Here is a 23,874-nt window from a genome sequence, read left to right as displayed (position 1 = left end):
TCAAACAGCAGCTCAAATGATTTGTGCTTTATCTACCACAAGCTACTGGTGATACCAGAACAAGCAAGGCAGTGGGGGAGGCCACTGGTTGTAATGAATTCAAGAAGGGTTATCATTGCTTAGTTCAACTTGTCATTTGTAAGAGAAAGAATGTGCCATTTATTCATTCAGAATTTATGCAGCCCCCCTTTAAATCACAGTGATTGTGCTGGTTTTCATATAATGCAGTATGCAAGTTAGCCTCAAGGAAAGTGTTTCTGTCGTAAAGAGCAGCCAACGTTTAGAGAAGCAGCTTGCATACTGAATTATCTTTTTTTGTGTGTGGAGGTTGTTGTTCTTTCTGAGGTCATTCTTTTTAAAGATTTACTGTAAAGATAGAGCATCATCGATTAGAGCTGCAATGCTGATAAGTCATTTAGTTGATCAATGGAAAATCACTCGGCAAATATTTTGATAATGGATTAGTTATTTAAGTCACGTTTTAAGAAAAATGCTCCAAATTCTCTGGTTCCAGCTTTTCAAATGTATTATTATTATTATTACTATTATTATTATTATTATTACTTTGCTGCTTTTCATGGTCTTGGTTATGACATAAAACTTTTTTTTTTTGAGTTTTGAACTGCTGTTGGACACAGAACAAACAATCTGAACATGTCAGCAAGGGCTTTTGGAAACTCTAATTCTAACATCACTGAGAGCATTATTAACAAATGAATGAAAATATTATAAAATACAAAAGACTTAGTTGCAGCCCTATAACAGATGGCTCTAGCCCACTTTCTGCAGGGTTCTGCATTTGTTTACTGCCATTTCTTATGATAAATACTGTTCCACAATACACGGGGAATTGTATAATATATGGATATAATTGGAATAAGAGATGGAAATAAACAACAGTTTATAGCCTAACTCACTGCTGATGTACCAATGCAAAGTAACATTCCAAATAATCCATAAAAGCACTATATACAATACAATATCAGGGTATATTTGATGCAAATGTGAATCCATTTTGCTCTCACCACTGCCCCAACTGTCCATCTCTGACGTAGGCAGACGGAAAGTGCTCATAACAGAGAGCACCGGCAGACTCAACTCATTGACAGCCGATGCAAATCGCAAACTTGCATCTCAGTCTGTTTTCTATACCTGCCTCTGGCTTTTTCTTGTTCGCCTGGTGTTTAGGCTTCAGATTAACAGTTGAAATATATCCTGAAGGATTTTTATTCTCGCTTCTTATTACTTCTTATGATAAGAAAAAAGAAAAAAGAAACACTTGGTAAAGAGTTGGAGACGTCTAAACCGCCACAGTGATAAGGGATTATTTTTCAAAAGCAATAAACAGTGGGTGTTTTACAGTGCAGGCAGATAGGGTCGAGTCTCTCCTCCCCTGCACACCGCGGGTACCTGACGGCCAGATCTGGATTAAGACTAATGAACTGGGGGTAAATAATCTCCACGGGACCGTTGACGGGACGAAAAACCGACTCATTGTCTCGCTGTGGGATTTTGTCTCTCCACTTGTTCATGCTGAGGACGATGTCTCTCCGGGGATACTTTGTCGCTTTTTCAAAATGCACACTAGTGCTCTCTCTGAGGATTTTGCTTCTTGTGCCTGCAGGGTTGCCAGTCCGCAGCCAAGGGGATTCTCAATCCGACAACAAAGTGATGGACAATATCACCGTGCGACAAGGAGAGACGGTCTTCCTCAGGTGAGTCAACACATTTCTTTTCTTCTTCTTTTCCCTCCTCACGCTGCTGCTCCTCAACAACATGCCCGAAGTTGAGCGCTGTCTGCGGGCTGTGGTAATTGAAGCATTTAGCGGAGGGGAGCGACAGAAACATGACTGAAGTGTTGTCTGTTTTATCATGTTCCCGCCTTGGAAAAAAAAGGGGGATTTCAGAGGATTAGTCTCTGGAAAACACTCAATCCAGAAGCGATACTCTCCTAATCTTCAGCAGCTGTTAACGAGAGACTTAGCGGTTTTAATTGTTGTGTAACGGTGCAGAACTAAAGGTGGAGGGAAAAAAGTGTGTGTCTGGGAGGAGAGAAAGAGCAAAAACAGCCGTCAAGTGTGTGCTGAGGGCTGAGGGCTGAGGGACGAGGACGCATGTGGACAAAACAAGACAAACACACAGTACAGAGGCTGCTGCAGGCGCTGCGATGGACTGACGAGCAATTCCTCAGGATGGGAGATTGTCTGTGCTGACCTTTCCCCCCCATGCGCCTTCAGAGGCTTACTGGACATAGAAGGATTTATGTTGCTTTCAAGTGCTGTCGGGAATGTGAAATGTGACATGAGCAATAATCACAATGGTCAAAAGGAAGGGATTTTCTTTGATACCAGTGTGGGTGAGGTGTGGTGTGCGGGACGTGGAGGGTATGGGAGCAGTGTTAACAGTTGATGGTTAAAGTGTTGCTGTACACTTGTGCATTCACACCGTACGGATATACTGCAGCCTTAATAAGGATGGGTTTACAAGAAGTGTCAGGCAAGCCTTTCTGAGGCCATACTGACACCATGAATGATTTCTGCAGGCTTTTCTCGCTAACAGTAATTTTCAGACTTTTCTTTTGAGGTCAGACTGAGACTGTCCACTGCCACTGCAAAAAATACCCCGGTGATTCATATTGAAGTTTAGGCCTACCATGTCCAATCACAGCTTTCCAGAGACACGTGGTCACATCATTACATCATTGTTTTTTTGTTTTGTTTTGTTTGTTTTCTCAATAACTTCCTTCAGGTTGGTGCATGTGTTTCCCTGCCAGCGATTCCAGAAATTAACAAATCAGCCAAATTGATGGCCCTGTGTGTAGTCTGACAGAATCATTCTCCCTCAATACCTTTTGTGTCCTGAAAGCTGACATGTTTTCATGTAGGTCATAAGTGTCAAAAATATTGAAACATTGATGCATATCGATTCTGAATATTTTAACCGGTTCAATACCTATTTTTCACATTATACTGACACACCAGTTCTAACTGCATTTAGTTTCGTTCTATGCTCTGACAAAGCCCTACCTCATCCAGAATGAAATGAACTTAGATGCTGTTGTGCTTAACATACAGTACACAAACCTTGTTATATTGATCATTTAATAAAAACCTAACATTTTATGTCCTAGATGTTGTGTCAGGTTTTCCCCCGTGATATGAAAGGGCTGCAAGATATGGGAAAAAAAAAAATCTTATTGTGATTCTTTTAATAGGGATTGCAATATAATTCACGATTACTGAAAAGGATAACTTTTGGATCACAATTTTAATTTTCATTGAAATAAACCACTAAAATCATGACAATGTGACATCTGTTGGGGTCTGTGCAAACAAACATGTTTTCTTACATTTGAAGAACAAGATTCTGAGGCCAGGACATCTCTGCAGCGCCACAGTTCTTCATTATAGTAATGCTATGTCACACATTTTACATTTACCAACAAATTGCAGCTTCCTGCGATGTTGATCCTGCGCTAGCCATTTTGATAATATCAGTAATATTGCTATTAATTGTGCATCCTCAGTACGTGGTATATATTGACCTTTCCAAGGTATTGTACAGAAGCAAGTAATTCTATTATTGTGACTCATAACACTCTACACAACCCTTCACAGTGCTGCAAAAATCACATAAGAACTTCTTTAGAGCTACTCTTGATGCAAGGTCTTATCTGACATCATTTCCAAACAAATACTCTCATTAACGTAACATGTTGTACCTAGAACCTGGACATTTGGAATTCTTTTGTTAGCTCACACTAACCGATTTTACATGGACCCTAATATTCCTCTAATAATCAGAAGAACCACCTTAATTGGAAGAGACGGATCAGATCCAGCCTGATGGGAAATAATTTTCAGTCAGATCGAGAGAGTTATAATGCCTTATAACCATGTTAACACTCAATCTGATCGTTTCTCTCTGGTCGGAATATAATATATATGTTGATGAAGGTTCTGAGTCATCCAGGTCATGGTAATTATAAGTGCTGTATCGTAGGCAGCTGGACTATACTATACCGTTGGGTTACGTCTGTGGCAAACATTTTTGTTAACTGAATGAGTGAATGAATGAACGACTTGATGAAAAAAACATATTTTCTTCTTCATCTATTGTATTTCCTGTAGATTAGACACTTCACAGCGGGCAGAACCACTTTGCACATATCAAAAAAGTTACCTTCTGATTAAATGCTTTGGGCCATGTAAAGTCACATCTTATTGGATCACTTTATTTAGCGTCCATGTAAACAGTTCATTCAGAATCTCTGAATGATTTCAGTTGGATAGAAGAAGTACTGTCTGTTAGGGATGGGCATTTCAAGCAAAAGTGTTACTGGTTTTTCACTGGGAACTATGCAACCATTATTCGAAGATTGACCCTAGCCCCTCCCCGTATGCAAGCATGCACCCACGCAAGCAGATGATATGGTATGTGATATGTTACGGCAGATGATATGTGATAACGAGTCTTGTCACAAAGTCTTTGTCGCATAGACTCTACAGGGAGATTTTGTGATTGATGGGCGTCTGCCCTGAGCAGCAGCAAGAAGAATCCCCCCATGGAGTTACCACACTGGTAGCGGTGGTGGCTGATGACTCTTCTGAGACAGTTAGGCTTATGAAACGATGAAGCTAGTGAATTTGCGAAGACTGGGCAGTGATGGGGAGGCAGAGGGCGTAAAATAGCAACATGAATGAACTAAAGGCAGGGAGACAATCATAATTAAAAAGCAGCAGCAAGATGATATGCTAACTGTGAAGGTGTGTTGATGTGCTTTTGGATAGATGTGACCAGCTGATTTGAGCAGCTGATATCAATTAACAGCCCCAGATAATGACAGGCAATTATGAGTGAGCATGAGAGAGGAGGAAATGAAAGGATGGTAGGAGAAATTAACAAAGGACTGAGCATGCTAAAGAGTTGTCTTCCTGTCTGAACTTTCGCTAGAGCTTCATTACAGACGATGGTAAAAACAAGGGCAAATGACAAAGACAAAACCATAGCCACGGGAACTATTTGAATTTTTATAATTCAATGACTGAATTTGCCTATCTAACCACTGCTACTGATTCATAATCTGGTGTCCAGGGATCCTGAGTGGTCCTTTGACTTCCAGCAGGTCATCTGTAAAGTGAGGAGGAGCTCATCTTGGCTGTTGTTTCATTTACTGTGAGCACAAACAGTGAGCAAATAAGACAGGGTGACTGCTCAGGATACCAACAACAGTATAGTGAGACTAACTGAATCAGACGGGAGTCAGCAATGTGCTGATCTGGGTTCTTTTAGATGTATTTGGTTTATGAATCTCTGTCCTTGTCCATGCTAACAATGATAATTACCTGTATCAGGTTGGGTCAGGGAAGCAATTCTGTTTATGTGTTAGGAATGCAGTGTATTGCATCAGTTTTCTGCTTAAACATTGTTCTGCTGGGACACTCAGGGGTGAGTTACATTTGAAATATCTGTAATGTAGACTATACTGAACTTAAAAGAACTTTTTTAAAATTAGTATTTAACAAAAACAAATGCAAATGTAAAATAACTGCATTTAGAATTAGAAGCAAACGAGGGACCATAGTAGTAGGCTCTTGTTGAAGTACTTGACAGTTCTGGTCAAGTACTGTCCTGGCTTTCAGCCCTCACTACTGACCCTCTTCAGGAACAAGGACAGTGCTGCCATGTCCATAATTGCAGGCTGTAAGTGGTAGCAGTCAGAGAGCATGTCTGTGGCAATCCTATGTTTCTGCTGTATGTCAAAGCTCATTATTTTGTCGGATCAGTTGCATATTACTGCATAGGCTAGTCTTCAAAGGAATGCTTGTACCATAGATGGAAAACCAAACTTTTGTCATTGCAGTTTTGCTCCTATCCTCCCTAAATCGTCAAGCACTGTCATTAGTACTCCACTGTTCAGCCTTGCACATGTCAATGGGACTGGCAAGTTGGAACTTGCCATGATGTGCATCAGTCCTCCAGCCTGAGCAGTAATGGATGTTTCAATGTGAAATTGATTCACACTTTCTGTGGCCGTACTTTTCTTTCATCTTCTTGATGAGTGCCCACTCATACAGTCACATTGGTTGAAAAGGCATTTGAATCTAGAGTGCATGCTGTTTTGAGACTGGATGCTCAACTTGTAATACTGTCCAGCTGTCTATAGTGGCTGCTTCACATTAAAAGCATTTAACTGGTGAAACCACCCAGTTCTCCCTCCCAACGCTGCCCGGTCAGTGGCCCAATGCTTCTTAGTTTGATGCTGTAGTTACCCCTGTAGTGTCACTTCTTGAAGCACCCCTCTCGTGCAGTACTGTAAAGAATGAGAAAGGTCCAAGGAGAGGGGTAGTCTGGGTGGTAGGAAGAGTCAAACACTGGACTTTCTTCCTGGAGGAACCTCACTTACTACTACTCAGCTACTGTAACCAAAAGTATGATCTTTCCTGAACCTTACAAAGTGATTTATGTGCCTAAGCCTAACCAAACCCTGACCGTTTCACAATGTTAATAACAGTCCAGAAGTTGTGCGCATCATATTTGCATGGCTTTTGCTGGCAGGAAAGGTACATTTGATTTAACTTTAGGACTATGGGGATTTTCATGAGCAGTAATAGGTTTGGAATTAAAAATACATTTGATTTAAATATTTGTTTCACCTTTTTTTTCTGTATTTTTCCATATACCTCTGACACATGCTGAAGCCAGGTCTCTATGTGGGACAGTGGACTATCCAGTACTTGATCAGGCCACCTGCCAGCTAGTCAAGACTGGGTTCCAGCTCCCACCCAGGACACCTTCTAATAGCTTTTCTTCAGCATTCACAGCAGACTCCTTTTCACTCTGTTAATATAGTTAACTGACATCCTGAGTTGCAACCTCAGTAACCTTTAACCCTGCTGTATTTAAATAGAACTTTAAAACACATAGCTGTGATTACTAAAGTTTTTTTCTATAACAGTGTAGTGGGATTACAAAACAGCAAATAAGAGAGAGAGAACATGAAAATTCAACAGCACATTTGAAGCACAAGGGAAATAAGAGAAAGGTTAAAAGCCCAAAGTATTTTCAGTAGCATACATGATGCTGGTAGGCCACCCTCCTTCAGCTAGCTGAGCCAATTTGTATTACCTTTATAGTCCTTGGGAAAATTTGGACGTATTGCATTCCTCTGGCACAAATGATGTTATGGATGTGGGACTCACCACCCCTGTTGTGCACTGTGCTAACAAGCTCCCCTTTGCCCTTTTTGACAACTGCCAAAACTGAGGGTGATATCACATTTTAAATGAAAGAAAGTCAGAGCTGCTATTTCCTTTGTATTTGTGTTGTTTTCAGTGTTGTGGCCTGATTTGTGCAGATGATGCATAAATAACTAATTATCAGTTTATCTCAATGTGATGTGAGCTCTGACTCCCCAGTTGATCCGTTGCCAAAACTTCCTGTGGAGAGAGTCTAGCAAAACTGCTGTATTACAGCATAAAATGTGGGCACATACATACATAAAAGCACATGTTTTACACCAATGTGACTCATTTTAAATATTGTTAAAATATAGAAGTTTTTTCCTTACATTTTCTAACAGTATTTGAAGAAAGAAATCAACTGTATTCCCTTTTGTTGATTACATACCAAAAAAACAAGTGTCTGGAGAAGATTATTATGATGGGAAGTGTCCAATTTCCAATTAGTGACTGGAAATGTCCGCTGTCTTATCTTCACAATACATTTTCTGTTGTAAATGTGCTTTGGAAAATGTAGTTAAACATTACAAAAGGGCAAACATTTAGCTTCAGTTAACTGCAAATATAATATAAAAAAGATTACAGGTTAAAAGGTTAAACCTGACTAAAATGGCAGTACTCATACCATTTTCTTACAAAAATTATTTCAAAGCATAAAAATAAAGGCACATATGAAAAGGCACATGACTGAGGCTTTAACAGCCCTTTGTTTTGTACGGAGCCCCAGACATGACATAGTCAAAAAAAATGTAATTGTGGCCACAATATAGCTATAACGTGCGCACAAAATACTAATTCATGGCCACAAAATACTAATTCATGGCCACAAAATAGGTACAATGTGCACACCAAATACCAATTAATAATATTAATATCATTCCTGGACAGCTGGGTAAGCAAAACGAGCGCACCTTCTCTAGAAACTGCAATAGCCTACATGAGTGTCTTTTCTTATTCTAGTCAATATCTTGTTATCCCACATTTAGGCAGTTATTTAATTAGGCCTATGTTTGATACTTTGTTACAACAGGTAGCCCCTCAACTGCCTCTACCTTAGACCTTAGAGAAGGTGCGCTTGATTTGCTTACCCAGCTGTCCAAGAATGATATTAATATTATTAATAGTATTTCGTGCACACATTATACCTACTTCGTGGCCACAATTTAGTATTTTGTGGCCATGAATTAGTATTTCGTGCGCACGTTATAGCTATTTTGTGGCCACAATTTAATTTTTTTTGACCATGTCATGTCTGGGGCTCCGCAGTTTTGTCACTTTATTGGAAAAACTCTGCTTTCCTTTTTCTCCTCCATTCCTGGCTTTCTGTTGACCAGCTGCTTTTGGTTCTGGATGCGTCTCTCCATGAAATGTAAGGACAGCAGTCAAGGGCACAGATGTGTGACTGTATAGAAAGGGTGAATTTCTTTCACAAGCGAGATGGAGAATTAAGCTTGCTAACGCATGCCATTGAATTCTGAGCTGTGGGAGGCTGAACTTTGCTTCATGTCAAAATCTGTTGATGTCATATATGTTAATGTATGGGCAGTGCTTTACATAAAACAGACTATTGTTACTGGTTTAAATAAAAAAGCTGATTAATTTCCCATCCAAACAGACCTAAAAAGAGACACGCAGCCACCTGAGACTGCAATTAATGAATGTCGGCACGACAGTGGCCAAGGTGGGCTGACAACCTCCTGAGACGCTTATCTACCTGTGCAGACCATGCTGGTCTCAGAGCCACATCATGTTAACATTTATTCCTTTCTCTTCTAGCTGCCTGAGGAACACATTCAGGTTAAATGTTTAAGGGACAAGGGTCTATTCCAAGCAAGGATATGTTTTTAATTGCCTTGATATTTAGTTTAGCATGCAGGATGTCCATTTGACAAATGTAATGTATGAAGTTGTATTGATACTCGGCCTTCAGCATATTTGCTGCATCAATGTTGTGAATGAAACCACAGTTCCCAAAGCTTTGCTGTCAGCCTTGAAGATTTTCCTATCCAGTCCATGTCAGGAGTTTAAGCAGCTCTCTTTTACGAGTCCATTCATTTTATTCCTCATATGCCATGGGCCAAGATTGGAAAGCTGATAATTTGATTTCACAGAGGGATGCTAACGATTCTCTCTGTAATTCCATTTTCTTTCACCTTGCATCATCTAGCCAGGCTGCCATCCATCAGTCCTGTGTTTTTCACCTATTGTCTTCAATGTTACTGTCCCAGACAGGGGTTTTCATCGTCAAAATGAAGAGGCTCTGATGGCGAGAGTTCCAACAGAATAGGATCACTCTACGATTTCATCAGTTAACAAGATTTTGAGATATTGAGTCCTTCCTAATAGAGTTGTAATATAGCTGAAAGCATTTTTCTAATTTAATCAGGCAGTGTTAGATAGATTTTTTGATAGATCGTTTTGTCTTAGTGTTAGTGGTAAAGAGTGGTAAAGACTGGTAAAGAGTGAAGTCAGGTTGTATTGTCAGTGAAATAAACACAAACATACACACTCCATAATTTCCCTTCCAGTGTTATATCTACCATATAGTATGAGGGGATTGTAACTGTTTGTGTACAGTGTGGATATCACCATGAATTAGGTGCGGTGGAGTGCTGAGATATTTGATAATTTTGACTTAATTTATTGCCTGTTAATTTAATATGGTGAATGTATTAGCAGGCAGTTGCTTATTAATGCATTCAGGAGCAACATAATCATTCATTTGGGGTCATGTTTGTGTCCCCCTGATGAATGTTAGTCTAATGTTCACTCTTTTTTTTAGCTCTGTTTTTGGTCTCTACCAACTCCTGATGTTAAACATGTGGCTCTTCAGCTGCTATATGCTCCACTACCTTAATTTACTAGTATTTATTCTTCAAGTAAATAGCAGAAGTTTTAAAATCGATTCTTGTGGGACATCTTCAACACATATCTGGGGACTTGATTTGAAGACATTGTGGTGGAACACTTACTAAAAGGCAATTATAACATGGTCTGAGTGAATCCTCGATTCAATTAGCTGTAGGGTGTCCTCTAACTGCTGATATACAGACACCTCTGCCCAATCCAAAATGAATGTGCTATAGCCTGTATCTAAAATGGATGGTATTGGCATAAGTTGGCTGCAGACACCTTGACATTAGAAATAAATTCAGTGAAACCCACCCTCAAAACTGGATATCTTATTAACAACACTCATTGCAGTGCACCTTCATTGCATCATCCCTCTGAGCACCACAGGATGGTGCCTGTAACACACAAGCTTGGGAAGTAGCCTACACTGTCTCTCTGAACACATGCGATCGTCTCACATCCTATTAGCAATTCAACTCACTACTTCAGACTGCTGCCGACAGTACACGTTTTTTGTTTATAAAAGTCTTGATATGGATTTGGGACAGTGACATGGCTGTAGAACTAGCTTGTCTTGTTGTTAAACATACTGTCAGATGGTGTACTGTTTGTCAATTGTATGCAGATTTACTGACATTGAATCTTGCTAGCATGACGTTAGCTTTCTTGATAATAGCTGAGCCAGAGGCTTCTATGAGCTGAGCTAACTAGTTCATCTTCTGTTGCTAAGTAATATCAAAGGTTTTTCCTATTTAATGGAATGGTGAACAAAGAACCTTATGGTATGTAGCATCGCCATGACACTGGAATTTCTAACTCTGCTATAATACCTTGTAAAATATCGATATTTGATACCACGTGGGAAAAATTAAGTGCAAAACTTTTTTTAAATGTATCCAAAGATTGTTTTTATAACAAGGCTTGAGTACTGTGTGTTCAGCACACCAGCACTTAAGATAAATTACATCTGACCATAGAGTGGGAGGAGGCAGGCCTGTGGACACTGTGTGTTGACTCGATGTAGGAGACAAGAGAGAGCGAGAAAGCACAGCTGTTGTCAGTATTGATACTGTGGAAAATGAGTATTTAAACAGGTTCAAATATGCAGTATTGATATTTATCGATATTTTCACCAACGATAATGGGATGGTAATAATTGTTCCGGCTATTAGTCAAACTCTCAGATGTTAGCAGGGAAACAGAGTTATTGTTTGTGAAAAACTTTATTTTTCAAAATGCTTTAAAATATAAATTAATGGTCTTAATTCTTTCTTTGGTAAGTGTGTGTGTGTGTGTGTGTGTGTGGGGGGGGGGGGGTTCTTTTCAGCAAGTGAAAAGAACTTGAATAAAGTTAAAAGGGCATTAATTTCAGTATGATTTGCCAAGTTAGACTTGTATAATTAGGCATCCAACAGCTAAAAGGCAGCAGGTTGAAAAGTGTTAGGTCATGTCAGGTGCTGCAATCACACATTTCATCAACACATTGTAATGGAAAAAAGACCAATGAGTTGTCTGGTGTTGTACTTGATGACATTAACTTGTGCAGATGCTCTGGGAAAGGGCTTGGCCTACATTTACAGGCTCTGTCTATTGTTGATGAGAATAATCTCCTATCTCCAGTGGATTACAGAGTGAGGACTTGCTGAACTGTGGAACAGCAGCGGTTCATTGTCAGTAATTTCAGAAAGATATCTTCTCTCTCTCTCTCTCTCTCTCTCCCCCCCCCCTCTCTCTCTGTCTCCCCTCTCACACTTGTCTTGCTTTGAAGTGATTTAATTCCGCCTTGAATGCTGTCCAGGAAATTACAAAGCCACTGTAATGAAGTGTGGCTGATTGGACAAGTGCCCTTGTGTGAACATTCATTTTTTGTTATCCAGGAATTTTGAAATGAGTATAGGCAGGTTGGATTGTGCAGATGGATTTTTCTAGCCTTAACCCCCAGCAATTTGAAGCTTTCTGGTACCAATTCTGTTAAGTTAATAATCTTCTGATGGTGCTGTTTCTCAAATAACCAAGCTGAAGCTAATGCTTTAGTCATTTCAAGCAGCTCAAAAATGCAGTTGTACCTCGAATAAACTCTTCCCGGTGAAAGATTCTGTTGTGTTTCTGTTGTGAAGTTATTCCAGCTATGTTAAGAACCAGATACAAAAAATAAACCCTGCACCTTCTCAAAGTTTCTCTCCTTTCCTGAACTAAGAGGAGCTTAATTGCCTTGTTAACGCTCCATAAAACACACTTCAGTCAGACTCAACATAAACTAAATAAAACTCACCAAAACAGTCTTGTTTTGTCTTTGCACAATCACCTCTTGTTTGGTCGAAATAAATCCTTAATTCACAGAGTAAGATGTGAAAATATGCCTGCTCTACACAACATATTCACGTACTGCTGATGCCTCTCCTCTCTCTGCCTGCCATGTCTTGTCGTCCCCAAAGTCATAGTCCTGGTCAGAGACGCTGTAAATCACCTCTGTACTGGAGCCCCTGTAATTAGACTGACCTCTGTCGGTCTTTGAGGCTGTATTTTTAATCCAAAAAGGAACTCCTAATTTACTCCTATGACAATTTATAATGAACAAAAATTAACAACAACATTTGTGCTGTTATTATGAAAATAAAACAAATTAAATCACATTTCATAATAATGAATTGAATTTCATAATTTTTACATCATGTATGTATTCATACATGTATACTGAAATGTATTCATTTCAGTATATATTTCAAAATGTGTATTGATTTCATATTGAACAGTCGGGGCTCATTATGTTTGTGCTACCAGCATGGCCAAAGCAATACTCATTTTAGTGTGTGACTGCAGTAAACAGACTGACCCATGGGCAGCAGGAGCAGAGCTTTGCTGCAGTGTCTCGTCGAGTTTAGGAGGGCTCCAGTCCTGTCTGGGTATTAGATGGGGAGATGGGTGGGAGAGAGGTGGAGTGCTCAGGATTATGTGCTTAAAAGATTCTCTGCTCCACCTCTCCTTTAGCGCCAAGATATCAATACTTCAGGGCAGCGTGCTCGTGTGCACACACATAGACACACACAAATGAGCTGTTTACTAACACAAGGCTTAGTTATAGATATACCCCACCATTGCTTTGGCAGACCAGACACAGGCACAGTGCAATAAACAGAGCTCCAATAGAGGTCATACAATCTGCAAAGACATGAAACATCATTGTTCATTAAAATATGAACAAGCAAAAAGTTGTTTTGGGAAAAGAGTTTGAGCCATACTCTGAAAACACTGGAACAAAATGTACATTAGCTGCACCAGAACCACAGGGATAAGTAATGCTTTCAGCTTTGAGTTGTAGGAGTGTAAGGTCTTAAGAAATATGGACTTCAATAAAGAAACTGTATATCCATTTTAGAGGTGAATGGAATATTGTCAAACTATCACACTAATAATCAATAGATCTTTTAGTATTTTTTCAATCAAAAATAACTAAGAAATACCAAAGATTTCCAGGAGGAGTTTCTTTTCTTTGTCTTATGTGATAGTACATTGAATATATTTGGGTTTCTGACTGTTGGTGGGACAAGACAAGATATTTGAAGACATTACCTTTAGCTTTAGGGAATTGTAACAGCCATTTTTCATTATTTGCTGTGGTTCTATCAGCAGATTAATAGATAATGAAAACAATTACTAGTTGCTTCCCTAAGACAGTTTGCAAAGTTGGTTTTAGGCTACAAACAGGCAGAAGCTTGTGCCTCTGTTTAACTATGGTACATGAATAAACCGATCATATGATAATCAGGGATGAGGTGAAATAATGTGAAAGCCATTATCCTGCTCTGACATGTTTCGTTAAATATGCGTCTTGTTGACCATTTAGTTAGCGTTGGACTATATTTTATTAAGTTTAGACGGTTTATTATTTTTATTTTTGTTCCCATATACAATTAAACACGTGAGAAGTTAAAAAAGAAAAAACCTTCCTCAACTGATACTTGTTATCTGTTCTGCAGGTGTCCGTCATGTTGGCACTAGTTTCACAACAGGACTAAGTGGATAAATTATACTGGCAGCTCTGTGAGGAGGTACTTAAACACAACAGTGCTTTGAACTAAATACTAAAGTCAGCATGCTAACACGTTCACTATGACAATGATAATATGCTGATGTTCAGCAGGTTTAATGTTAGCCGTGCTCACTTAGGTTAATGTACAAATATGTGTGGAAAATAGAGTCCATCCCCAGCAGGGAGAGCCGGGTAGGTCCCGATGTTTGCTGATGTTGATTATGTGATGTGAAAACAATCACAGTTGTCAATGTTATGATGTCTACGCAACTTGATGTGTCTTATAGCCAGCGTTCAGGACGTCATTTTGTGTGTTTTGTTACACTGGGAATGCTTTAAAAATGACAGCCGCTCCGGAGCGCTATAGTGAAACATAGAACAGGTGTTTCACTCTGGACCAAAGTCGACTGGCCAACCAGTTGACTAACATTGCCATCCCTAGAGCCATGCTATGGCTAAAAATTCAAAGGAGGTATTAAACATAAAGATGAGCAACTGATATATGGATTTTAAGGATTCACCTTTCGAGAGGTACACGTGAGTTTTTTCCTCTGACATCCACATGCACGTGCAGCAGCACATTGACTGCTGGCCAGTGTGGGACTGATTTTAGAAACACCTGTCCATTTCATTTCAGTTTTTAAAAATCTATTAACAGCTTACACTGCAGTCATTCTCCAATATAAACTGACTTTCATGTATGGTTCAAAGTAATGTAAGTTCAATAAATGAAAAGTCTGGAAGATATACCGTAAAAATAGGAACAAAAGCTTGATGTCCTTGCATCTGTGAAGGGTTCCATAAAACATGTCATCGATGATAAACGGCAGCATCAGTAGTAAACATACACTGTAGCTGCAAGATAGCATCTCCCTCTCATGAGCAATTGGTGAGAACAAATGAATGATCGAATGAGCGCATCCAACTGATGTGAATACCTTACCTCTGCTTTCACTCAGAAGCCAGATGGTATTTAGGTGTGAAACAAATGCCTTTATTTATTTTTCAGCAGTAATTGTGCACACCCAACATCTCCTCTGGCTAAAATAAGTTTTACTGACTTTACACTTCAAAGTGGAGAGATGGGCAAAGTGCAGTTAGAACAGGCAGGGCTCCGGGCTAAAGCTCCAACACACTCTTCATGGCTGATCAGACAGTCTGCCTGTCAGTATGTGTGTGTATGTGTGTGTGTGTGTGTGTGTGTGTGTGTGTGTGTGTGTGGTGGTAATATCTCTGTGCTTATGTAGAATGGTGTCCTCATGATTTTACACAAGGTAGGAAATCCACAAGTTTGGGATTAAGATTTGGTTCAGTTAAGGTCATTTTAGAGTTAGGACTAGGGTTCAAGGTTTTAGTTGAAAGAAGGATCTGCACTATGAGGTGCAGTCAAAATATTCTGCCATCAGGACATGTGTTTGATGTTACAGGAATCAGAAAGCATAACCCGAACTGTAACAAGTACAGTTTTTTAGAGCTGCTTGATATGGAATAAAACAATCATATTGTGATTATTTTGACAGATGTTACAATACGGTTCCTGATTAGGAATGATCATTTTTGCATCACTATTTCTATTTTCACTGAAAAACAATAAATCATGATGATGTAACATTTGCTGGGGTCTGTACCAAACAAGGAATTGTAGGTCAGGACATCTCTGCAGTACTACAGTACTTCACTATAATGCAGTTTGTCACACAGTCTACCTTCATCAAAAAGTTGCCACGCGATTTGGATATTGCACTTATTGCATATTGCCGTATTGCGATTTCAAAAGTGTTTTGATTAATACAAATAATTATCAATACTGCAAAGTTATAGTGCAGTGGTAGCTTCCTGACCATTTACCTAAATGTTGCAGTCAGTGCAGTAAAATGATACTTAAATAATATTTCTGTTTGTCTTATCTATTAAAAACAAAATGTCTTCCTCATCCTGACTGGAAGGATTGGTGAAAAAAAAAGTGTTGCTGCATCGTAAAATATCCTCATATAGTGGGTGTCCTCTCTGTGTGAGAGCTTCCTGTTTAATTTAACTACAGAGGTCAATGGAGATATTGGATGTGATGAACTCACTGTACTCTGCTGGTGATGGGAAGTGTGTATAGAGTGTGGAGTGTGTGTGCTGGGAAGGGATGCGGGGTGCAAGGTCAACAACAGGTACCAAGTGTTATTTACCATCATAAAACAACAAGATTTATTTGACAGGCAATTTCACTATGGGTGCATGAACATGTAATACAATCTGTGTGCTAAATCACAGTTATTCAGGTGTGGGAGGGAGGATGGAAAACATGGTTGTTGTGGTTTCACCCCTATCAGAGAAGTGCGCTGCAAGTTATAGGAGCTGAAGATTAGGTCTTAAGGTCTTCTGTCCAACATGAGAATCCCATAGAATTAATATTTGTGGTTTTGGTGTTCCCCAGATCCTTGCTTTCTCTGAACCAACACTTTGTTTCCATAATGTTGTGTATTTGAAATGTCTTAATTGCATCCACATGTACCTGTCTTTTCTTGTGTCTCACTCTTGAGCATGAGCAATGCAATAAAACAATGATTTTCTGTATTTATATTTGTTAGAGATCAGTCAAACCAGTCTGTAAGTGGACTGCTCCAAAACTAAATGATGATTAGTCATTTTGGCAGCAATATGTAAAGATTTGTGTCTGCATTTGTTGAAAAAATATAGATTTCTGATGAATTACGAAAGTTGTTTATGTTCTCTAGATCAGGTTGATTCAGATGGTGAGACAGAAAACAAGAAACAAAAAACACAAACATCTGAACCGGAAGCTGTAGTCTAGAATTACACATAAACTGGTTGTGTTGTTTGTATTAAGCTGTGATTTTAGCTTTACAGGAGCCACATCAGCTGCTGCTCAATCAACAGATTTCAAAGCGGTTTGTCAGTCCAGTTCAGCTGGTCTTGTGTATCCTCCGTCAAGCTTCCTCAAACCCTCCTCCTCCTCCTGGCTTCCCTGCTCTTTTACAAACAAAATAAGAGCACTGAAACCAGAGGTGGAGTGCTATTTGTTTAAGTACCAGGGCACAACTGTAAAGCAAACAAATGTGTACACACATAATCAAATGTGAGACTGACTTTATGAAAAGTTTCATCATGTTGAGAATATTTGAAGACACCTAGCCAAACATCTAGCTAGGCAGTATTCTGTGTTACCATGGAAGTATTAGGTGGTAGTAAGCAGAGCATTAAGCAATATAGCTGAATGGACACAGGCACATACTTTTTGTTTTGAATTATTTATTTTATTACTGACCATTGGAAGCTGCATTCAAGCATTCCATTCATGATGATAAGTTTCAGTCCAGGCAGAGGTGAAGCTAATCGAAAAAAGCTAATCTATGAAAACGTAGTTAAACTAGCTTTTTTTGCCTCCAGGCATAATGTTTGCAGCACAAGCTGGCCAAGCTTAACAAGGCTGCCTCTGTTTCTTTGCAAAGGCATCACAAATAAAGAAACTGTGAGGGGCGCTCAATGGCCATGGCTTAGGAGGTAGAGCGGGTGGTCTTATAATCAAAAGGTCAGCGGTTTGATCCCCAGATCCTCGCTGCACATCGAAGTAGCCTTGGACAAGATACCGAACCCCTAATTGCTCCCGATTGCTGTTCTGTCAGTGTGTGAGTGTGTATGTATGACTGAGCATAAAAATATTGTGGTCGGCTTTGGATCGGAAGCGCTTTGTCACTCCTGATGAGCAGGTCTTTGCAGTTTCTATCATCAGTGTATGAATATGTATATGCATGGGTGAATGTGACAGTCCGCTTTGAGTTGTCGGTAAAAAGTTCATTATAATGCAGAGAGTTAATGACGAATGAAAGGAAGGTTTTACTATCTTTTGATCATGAATAGTTAATGTTAGCTAGCAATAACATAACATTAGCTACTGGAACAAAATACATGAATGAATTGTTAAAAGGCTACTGGCATCTACAGGCAATTTTTAATATGGTATATTTTCTTGCATGATGCTCAGTGCATTAGTTGACTTTGTGAATTGATCAATGCTCTTTAAATGTCAATATGACAACTTTGACCATTCCATTTGTATTATTGGCTCTCTTGCATGACATACACTTTGGTGATGTTTCGATGTTCAAGCACTTATAAGGACAAAGACCATAATGCATTAAAACAACAGAGTTCTCATAACCCTTGGTTTGAATTGTGCATCTGAAAAACCTCTGTTTGGAGGGCCATGTAGCCCTAACACTTCAATCAATCAATCAATCAATCAGTCATTCAAACTTTATTTAAACCCACTCACTTCACCCTTCCCCTTTATCCTAACAGGAATGAGGACATGCTACTGTACCTCTAGGCACTAATGCACAAAATACAGGAGCAGGGGCAAGCGGTAGGGGCAAGAGGGTATATTGGGTGGCTTGGGATTGGGTCAAAATATCAAATTTAACTTTTATGATTTTAATGAACCCATGGCCTTTCCTCATAGTGTGAAGCTGAGGAAAGAAATGATGTTTGCACAGCTGCGATATTTCAATTCAACAGAGGTATTGTGGTTGAATGAACATTGCACAGACAAGAAGTTAGATTTACTTGCCTTTTTTTCCTACATATATTCTGTTTATGATTAGAATTTTTTATTTTAAATGAACTGAATCACATATTCTTGTAAACGACAGACCATCTTGTTTGATTTAACAAGGTGGACTGGACATGTCACTTTTTCCCCATTTTTATCAAGGTCTTAAAACATTCTGCCCCCCTCATATTTGATGATATACTCACATTTTTACTACAAATTTAAGTAATCTCTTTCATGAATATTAGCTAGATGAGAGTGAGGTTTAACTTATGGATAATAGGAAGAATGAAGTGAGTGTACAGTAAAAATATCAATATTCCTTTTGTAAAATGTTTTCTTTCGTTGAATTGATTGTTCCCAAATGCCAAGCTTGTCACAGATGGAACTTGTATATGCATACATACCATTTATGTACAATGCCCCAGATGCCTTATTATATTTAGGTCAGTTCACAAGTCTATGATTTGTTTGTTCCCAAAGCTGTCAGTCTGCAACAAGGACATGCTCTATTCCTCCTGGGCAAATAGAGAGGCAACACAAGCTATCTTCCTAAGGATGAATTGAAATCAGGTGGTATTCAAAGCAGATTATCTTCCCCTGAGCAGCCGTTCACCTCCCTTACCTAAAGCGCTCAGATGTGTGATTCTATAGTGGGAGTAGAGATCTACTGTACTAGAGATTAGGAAATTCTTCATCGTTAATGCACCAGGGAGCTTTAAAGAAGAGGTAAAGCAGGGATGTTCCTGCTCACCACTACTTTTCTTCACAGACTCTTCCTTCATGTCTGAGAGCGTCTCACAGTCTCACAGTGTAGCACAATATATCGGTGCAGGTATAGAGCCGCAGCAGCTTTGGGTTCATTCAGAGAGAGATTCTCTCCTGGTGTTTCCATTCATCCCTGTAATACAGTATGAAATGAAATACAGAGAGCCCTAGAGTGCGCCATTTAGTTCTGCTTGCTTCTTTTAAAAGTATCTATCTTCATTTTTTGTTAGAAAATTGCTGAAGTAAAAATATTTCTGGTTATCACAGCATGGCAAGGAGTGCATTGAGTGAGTGAAGCACATCATTACATTTTTTCTACAAATCTCTTTCTGAATACTTGTTCAAATGTTTGGACAACAATTACTGGTTCTACATCAAGACAAATCACTTCAATAAAATCAAAGTTCTACATCAGTTCACACATAGCATGATAAAAGTTTTGCGCAGTTGGCCATTTGGTGCCTGCCATTATGTCCAGGTTATAGCTGTGCCTTATGCCCTGTGCAGTCTACTTTAATCCACATTTCAAGAACAAATATACAATGATGGTATGCTGAATCCTGTGTGGACGGTTCTATCTCCCAAGATTGTAGAGGTCCAGCACTTGCCTTCAGTTCTCTGATATATGTTGATAGAAGCACTATGGAATGCAGGTCTTAATGTTTATAATTAATATATTAACAATCAATATTGTCCACAGGGTAGATCAGGGACCAGCTCAGTGTCTCTGTTGTTGTTGCCTCCAATAGTGCATTCTGATTCACCACTTTGGCATGCTGGGTTGATTGCAAGGTGTGTCCTCTCAGACCTGGTCCACAGTTTGACAAGCTGTCAATGTCAGTGGAGTTGAAGCATATCTCTGATGGCTGTACCTGTGTGTGTGTGTGTGTGTGTGTGTGTGTGTGTGTGTGTGTGTGTGTGTGTGTGTATGTGTGTGTGTGTGTGTGTGTTTGGGTGAGAGAGAGACAGAGAGAGAGAAAATGAGAGCTAGAGACAGACAGAGAACTTTTGTTTCTTTTGTCAGCACTCGCCTTGAATGCCATTTGTGAGTGCTATTATCATCTGTTTAAGAAGACAGAAACATGTGCTTTATAAAGGCAGCTTTGTCATTTTGCACTTAAGGAAATGTTTAACAATTACTCTGTACCAGTCAGAATAGCAAGGTTTTTTTCATAGTACATATTATAGAAATTATGATACTAATTTTAGATCAAACCAAACATTTTGACAGAACAATTTTAACAGGGTGAGTTTTGTATGGCAATTTACAGTTTATTGTAACATACTGTAGGCCTACTTTATTGTAAGATAATCAGTTAACTGTGACATGCTTTGAAATATATTCATATACAAACTAAGGGTGTTGCCGATAACCAATAACAGACATTCATGGTTACTCTCCACCTCCCCACACTGTCTTAACAGACAAAACACAAGTGAACATGAATTTTACTGAGAGCATTAGCTAGCACATTAGCAATGGTTTGTCGGGCCAAAACCTGGCTGGAGATGCAGCGACCTCCCAGTTCAAAATACCTGGGTTTATCGGCATAAAACACGCCAAGGATGCTGTGACCTCCCACTCAAAAACACCCGACTTTGTTGCCACAAAAAAGCCTGGAAATTGCCCCTTGGTCTCCTTAAAAATATTCACTAGTTTCACAATCACAAATGTTGAAACGCAGTCTCAAACTGCAGTCACTGACTTGACAACTTTCTCTCCTATAACTCCACCGTCACTTCCATCTTTCTACATGAAAGTCAGGTCATAAACATGTAATGTGAAGGTGATATGACACGTTTTATAGAAATGTGAAAATGATGTGAACGTGTAAGTGGTTTACAGAAACATGAGCTGGCTACATTTTATCCTGGCAACTGGGCTGTTACCAGAGGCATTTTTATCTAATACTCAACTACTCAATCACTTCTTCACTGATACTCCTCTCCAACGGTCTGCCGAGTTGGGATACAATGGTTTTATAAGAGGGGGTGGGGTGGCTGGTGACGCAACTGGTCCCCCGTGATCCTCTAATAACAAAATTATACTGCAATAGCCAGGTTTCAACCTCTAGAGGGTATTCTCATGCATATTGATAACATGTAGAATTCAAATACTTTGCACTAAATGTCAAGATACAGACCTGAATCAATCAACAACACTACTAGACACCCATATACATTGTTTTTCAGCTGCAGAAAAGTGGTTTTGGGGTTTAGTTACTCTTTAAATGATGGAAAAAAGTGTTTCAGCATAGAGAATTTAAATTTGAAATTGTAAAATAAGTTCCTGTCATGACCAAACCTGACCATGTCAGTAAAATCTGTTTCAAGAGTACTGTGTATCTCTGCCAACTGTGGAGTCACACTAGGGGTGTGTGTTGAAGAGACATCATAGCAGGATGATATGCTACTGTAGCTCATTAGTTTCTTGCTGCAAGAAGTTTAATTTATATGATAAACAAGATGCTGAAAATGTGTCTGGTCTGACTGAAAGCTGAAACAGGACTGATGAGTTTGGTAATGGAGACTGAGAGTGTTTTACTGTGTTACACAACCAAAGGCTTTAATCTTGTCTTTTCATAGAAATATTAACCATACCCATTAATGCTGCAACTATTTAACAAAAAGTCAATTGACAGAAAATGAATCGCCAACGCTTTTTAGAATTAATGAGTCGTGTCAGTCATTTTTTCAAGCAAAAATGTCAAACATTTGCTGCTTCCAGCTTCTAAGATGTGATGATGTGCTGCTTGTCTTTGTCATTTATGACAGTAAATGAAGAGTCTTTGGGTTTTGGACTGTTGGTTGGACAAAAGAAACTATTTAAAGATGTCACATTGTGATGAGCATTTTTCACATTCTTTTGACATATTAATCTGCTAATCATGAAAATAATTGTTATTATTACTAGTTGTTGCAGCCCATATAGGAATCCATTGTTAGAACACATTTATATTTTACATTTAATTCAGCCAGATCAACTTGCGAGCACCCTTACTGTGTACTGAACAGATCATTCCTAGCACATTTTCACCTGTTTAGCACAGTAGATATTTCCCACTTTGGGAAGGCTAAATGAGTCCAGCTGCAGTTCTGTTGTGCAACTAAATAAGACCTGAGTTGGTGTTGCGTTGCACGTTTTTTACACCATATGGCAATGTCAAGCACAAAAGCAGTTGGTTCAAGGGATACTTTTGCAACTATATGCTGTAAGCTGTAGGCCCGTGTGAGGATTTATGTAACACATCTGTGATTTGAATTCTACGTCAAAAACAGAAAAACAGTTAGATTGCTGCTTTTTTCCTTGTGGTGCTGAGTGGATGATTTTAATACTATTATTTACATTTCTCAGTGCCTTATTTATTGAAATTTAAGCCCAGTATCCCTCTCTCCCTTTCTCTGTCTCTCTCACCATGTTTAGACCCAGCTACAGCCTCAGCTACAGTTTGCTTCTCTGAAAAAGAACAATACATATTGCATCAACACAAACGTTAAATTACCAGCGGTGCCGCTTTCCTACCATTTTACCTGTGCAAAACCTTGGAAGCCCAGTAGTAATTTTTTGTCATTGCCTCTGGTTCCTATAGGTAGATGGGGTCTTGAGAATCTGCTTACGATCGGGTTATAATTATTATATAAATTATGTGTCAAGCTTCTTTTAAGAAGGTGGCAATAAAAAAGGAGAGTCTACAAGCAAAAAAAATCAATCTAGGCATTTCCACATCACACAAGCCCTCGAGAAAGCTACTCAACACACCGAGAATCTGATGAAGACGATGACGAGGGCCCATATGGCCCAGCAGAATGCTTCTAATCAGTGATGCCCTTACTGATGGTAAAAGGCCATCTTTGTTCGCTTATCTTCATTAGAACATCTCCAATCTGCAAGCTCTACAGTCTTTCTCATTTGCTGCATTAACAGTTCATTACATGATTTTCCACCTACATACCTCTTCTGGGGATATTCATCAAAAATAACTGCACTGCTGACCTTGCAGTCTTTTAGTTGTGAGTTACACATCACGGATGTTTTATGAGGGGATTCACAAAGAAATGAAAAAACATCAAATCTGTATAAACTGTAGGTTAAGAATGATAATATTAGCTTTTCTTGTCCTCTTCTTATTGTATAGATGGACATAAAAAATGAGAAAATGAGAGTAAGTTAAATCTCATAGTTTGGAGGTTACTACCACTCGTTTGACACCAGTTCTCGTGCTGTGGTCAGAAACACAGTGTGTTGTGTGTTTTGTTCGCTGGCAATACCATAGAAGGACACAATAGCAATGGCATATCAGATGAAAGTGGTTAGATATACAGAGCTAGCAGCCTAGGCAGAGGATCACAACAAAGTGCTGCGGAGAGACCATTTCAAGGTCTACCTCTGAGGACCAGACCTAAAGATCGCAGGTGTGTGG

The 23,874-nt window shown here is 39.2% G+C and overlaps 1 protein-coding gene across 1 annotated transcript in view; it reads left to right on the top strand.

The window, feature by feature from the left end:
• The first annotated feature begins 1,542 nt into the window (after positions 1 to 1,542).
• ntm (neurotrimin) overlaps positions 1,543 to 23,874 on the top strand; it is a 148,435-nt gene continuing 126,103 nt past the window's right edge. The window contains exon 1 of the mRNA XM_073479832.1: positions 1,543 to 1,715. Within this exon, the coding sequence (XP_073335933.1) occupies positions 1,543 to 1,715 (173 nt within the window). The remainder of the gene's footprint in view (positions 1,716 to 23,874) is intronic.

This window comes from Pagrus major, chromosome 13 (genome assembly GCF_040436345.1).
Source record: "Pagrus major chromosome 13, Pma_NU_1.0".
NCBI classification, from domain to species: Eukaryota; Metazoa; Chordata; class Actinopteri; order Spariformes; family Sparidae; genus Pagrus; species Pagrus major.
The sequence above is the reverse complement of the archived record's forward strand: the minus strand, read 5'-3'. Positions and strand labels throughout refer to the sequence as shown.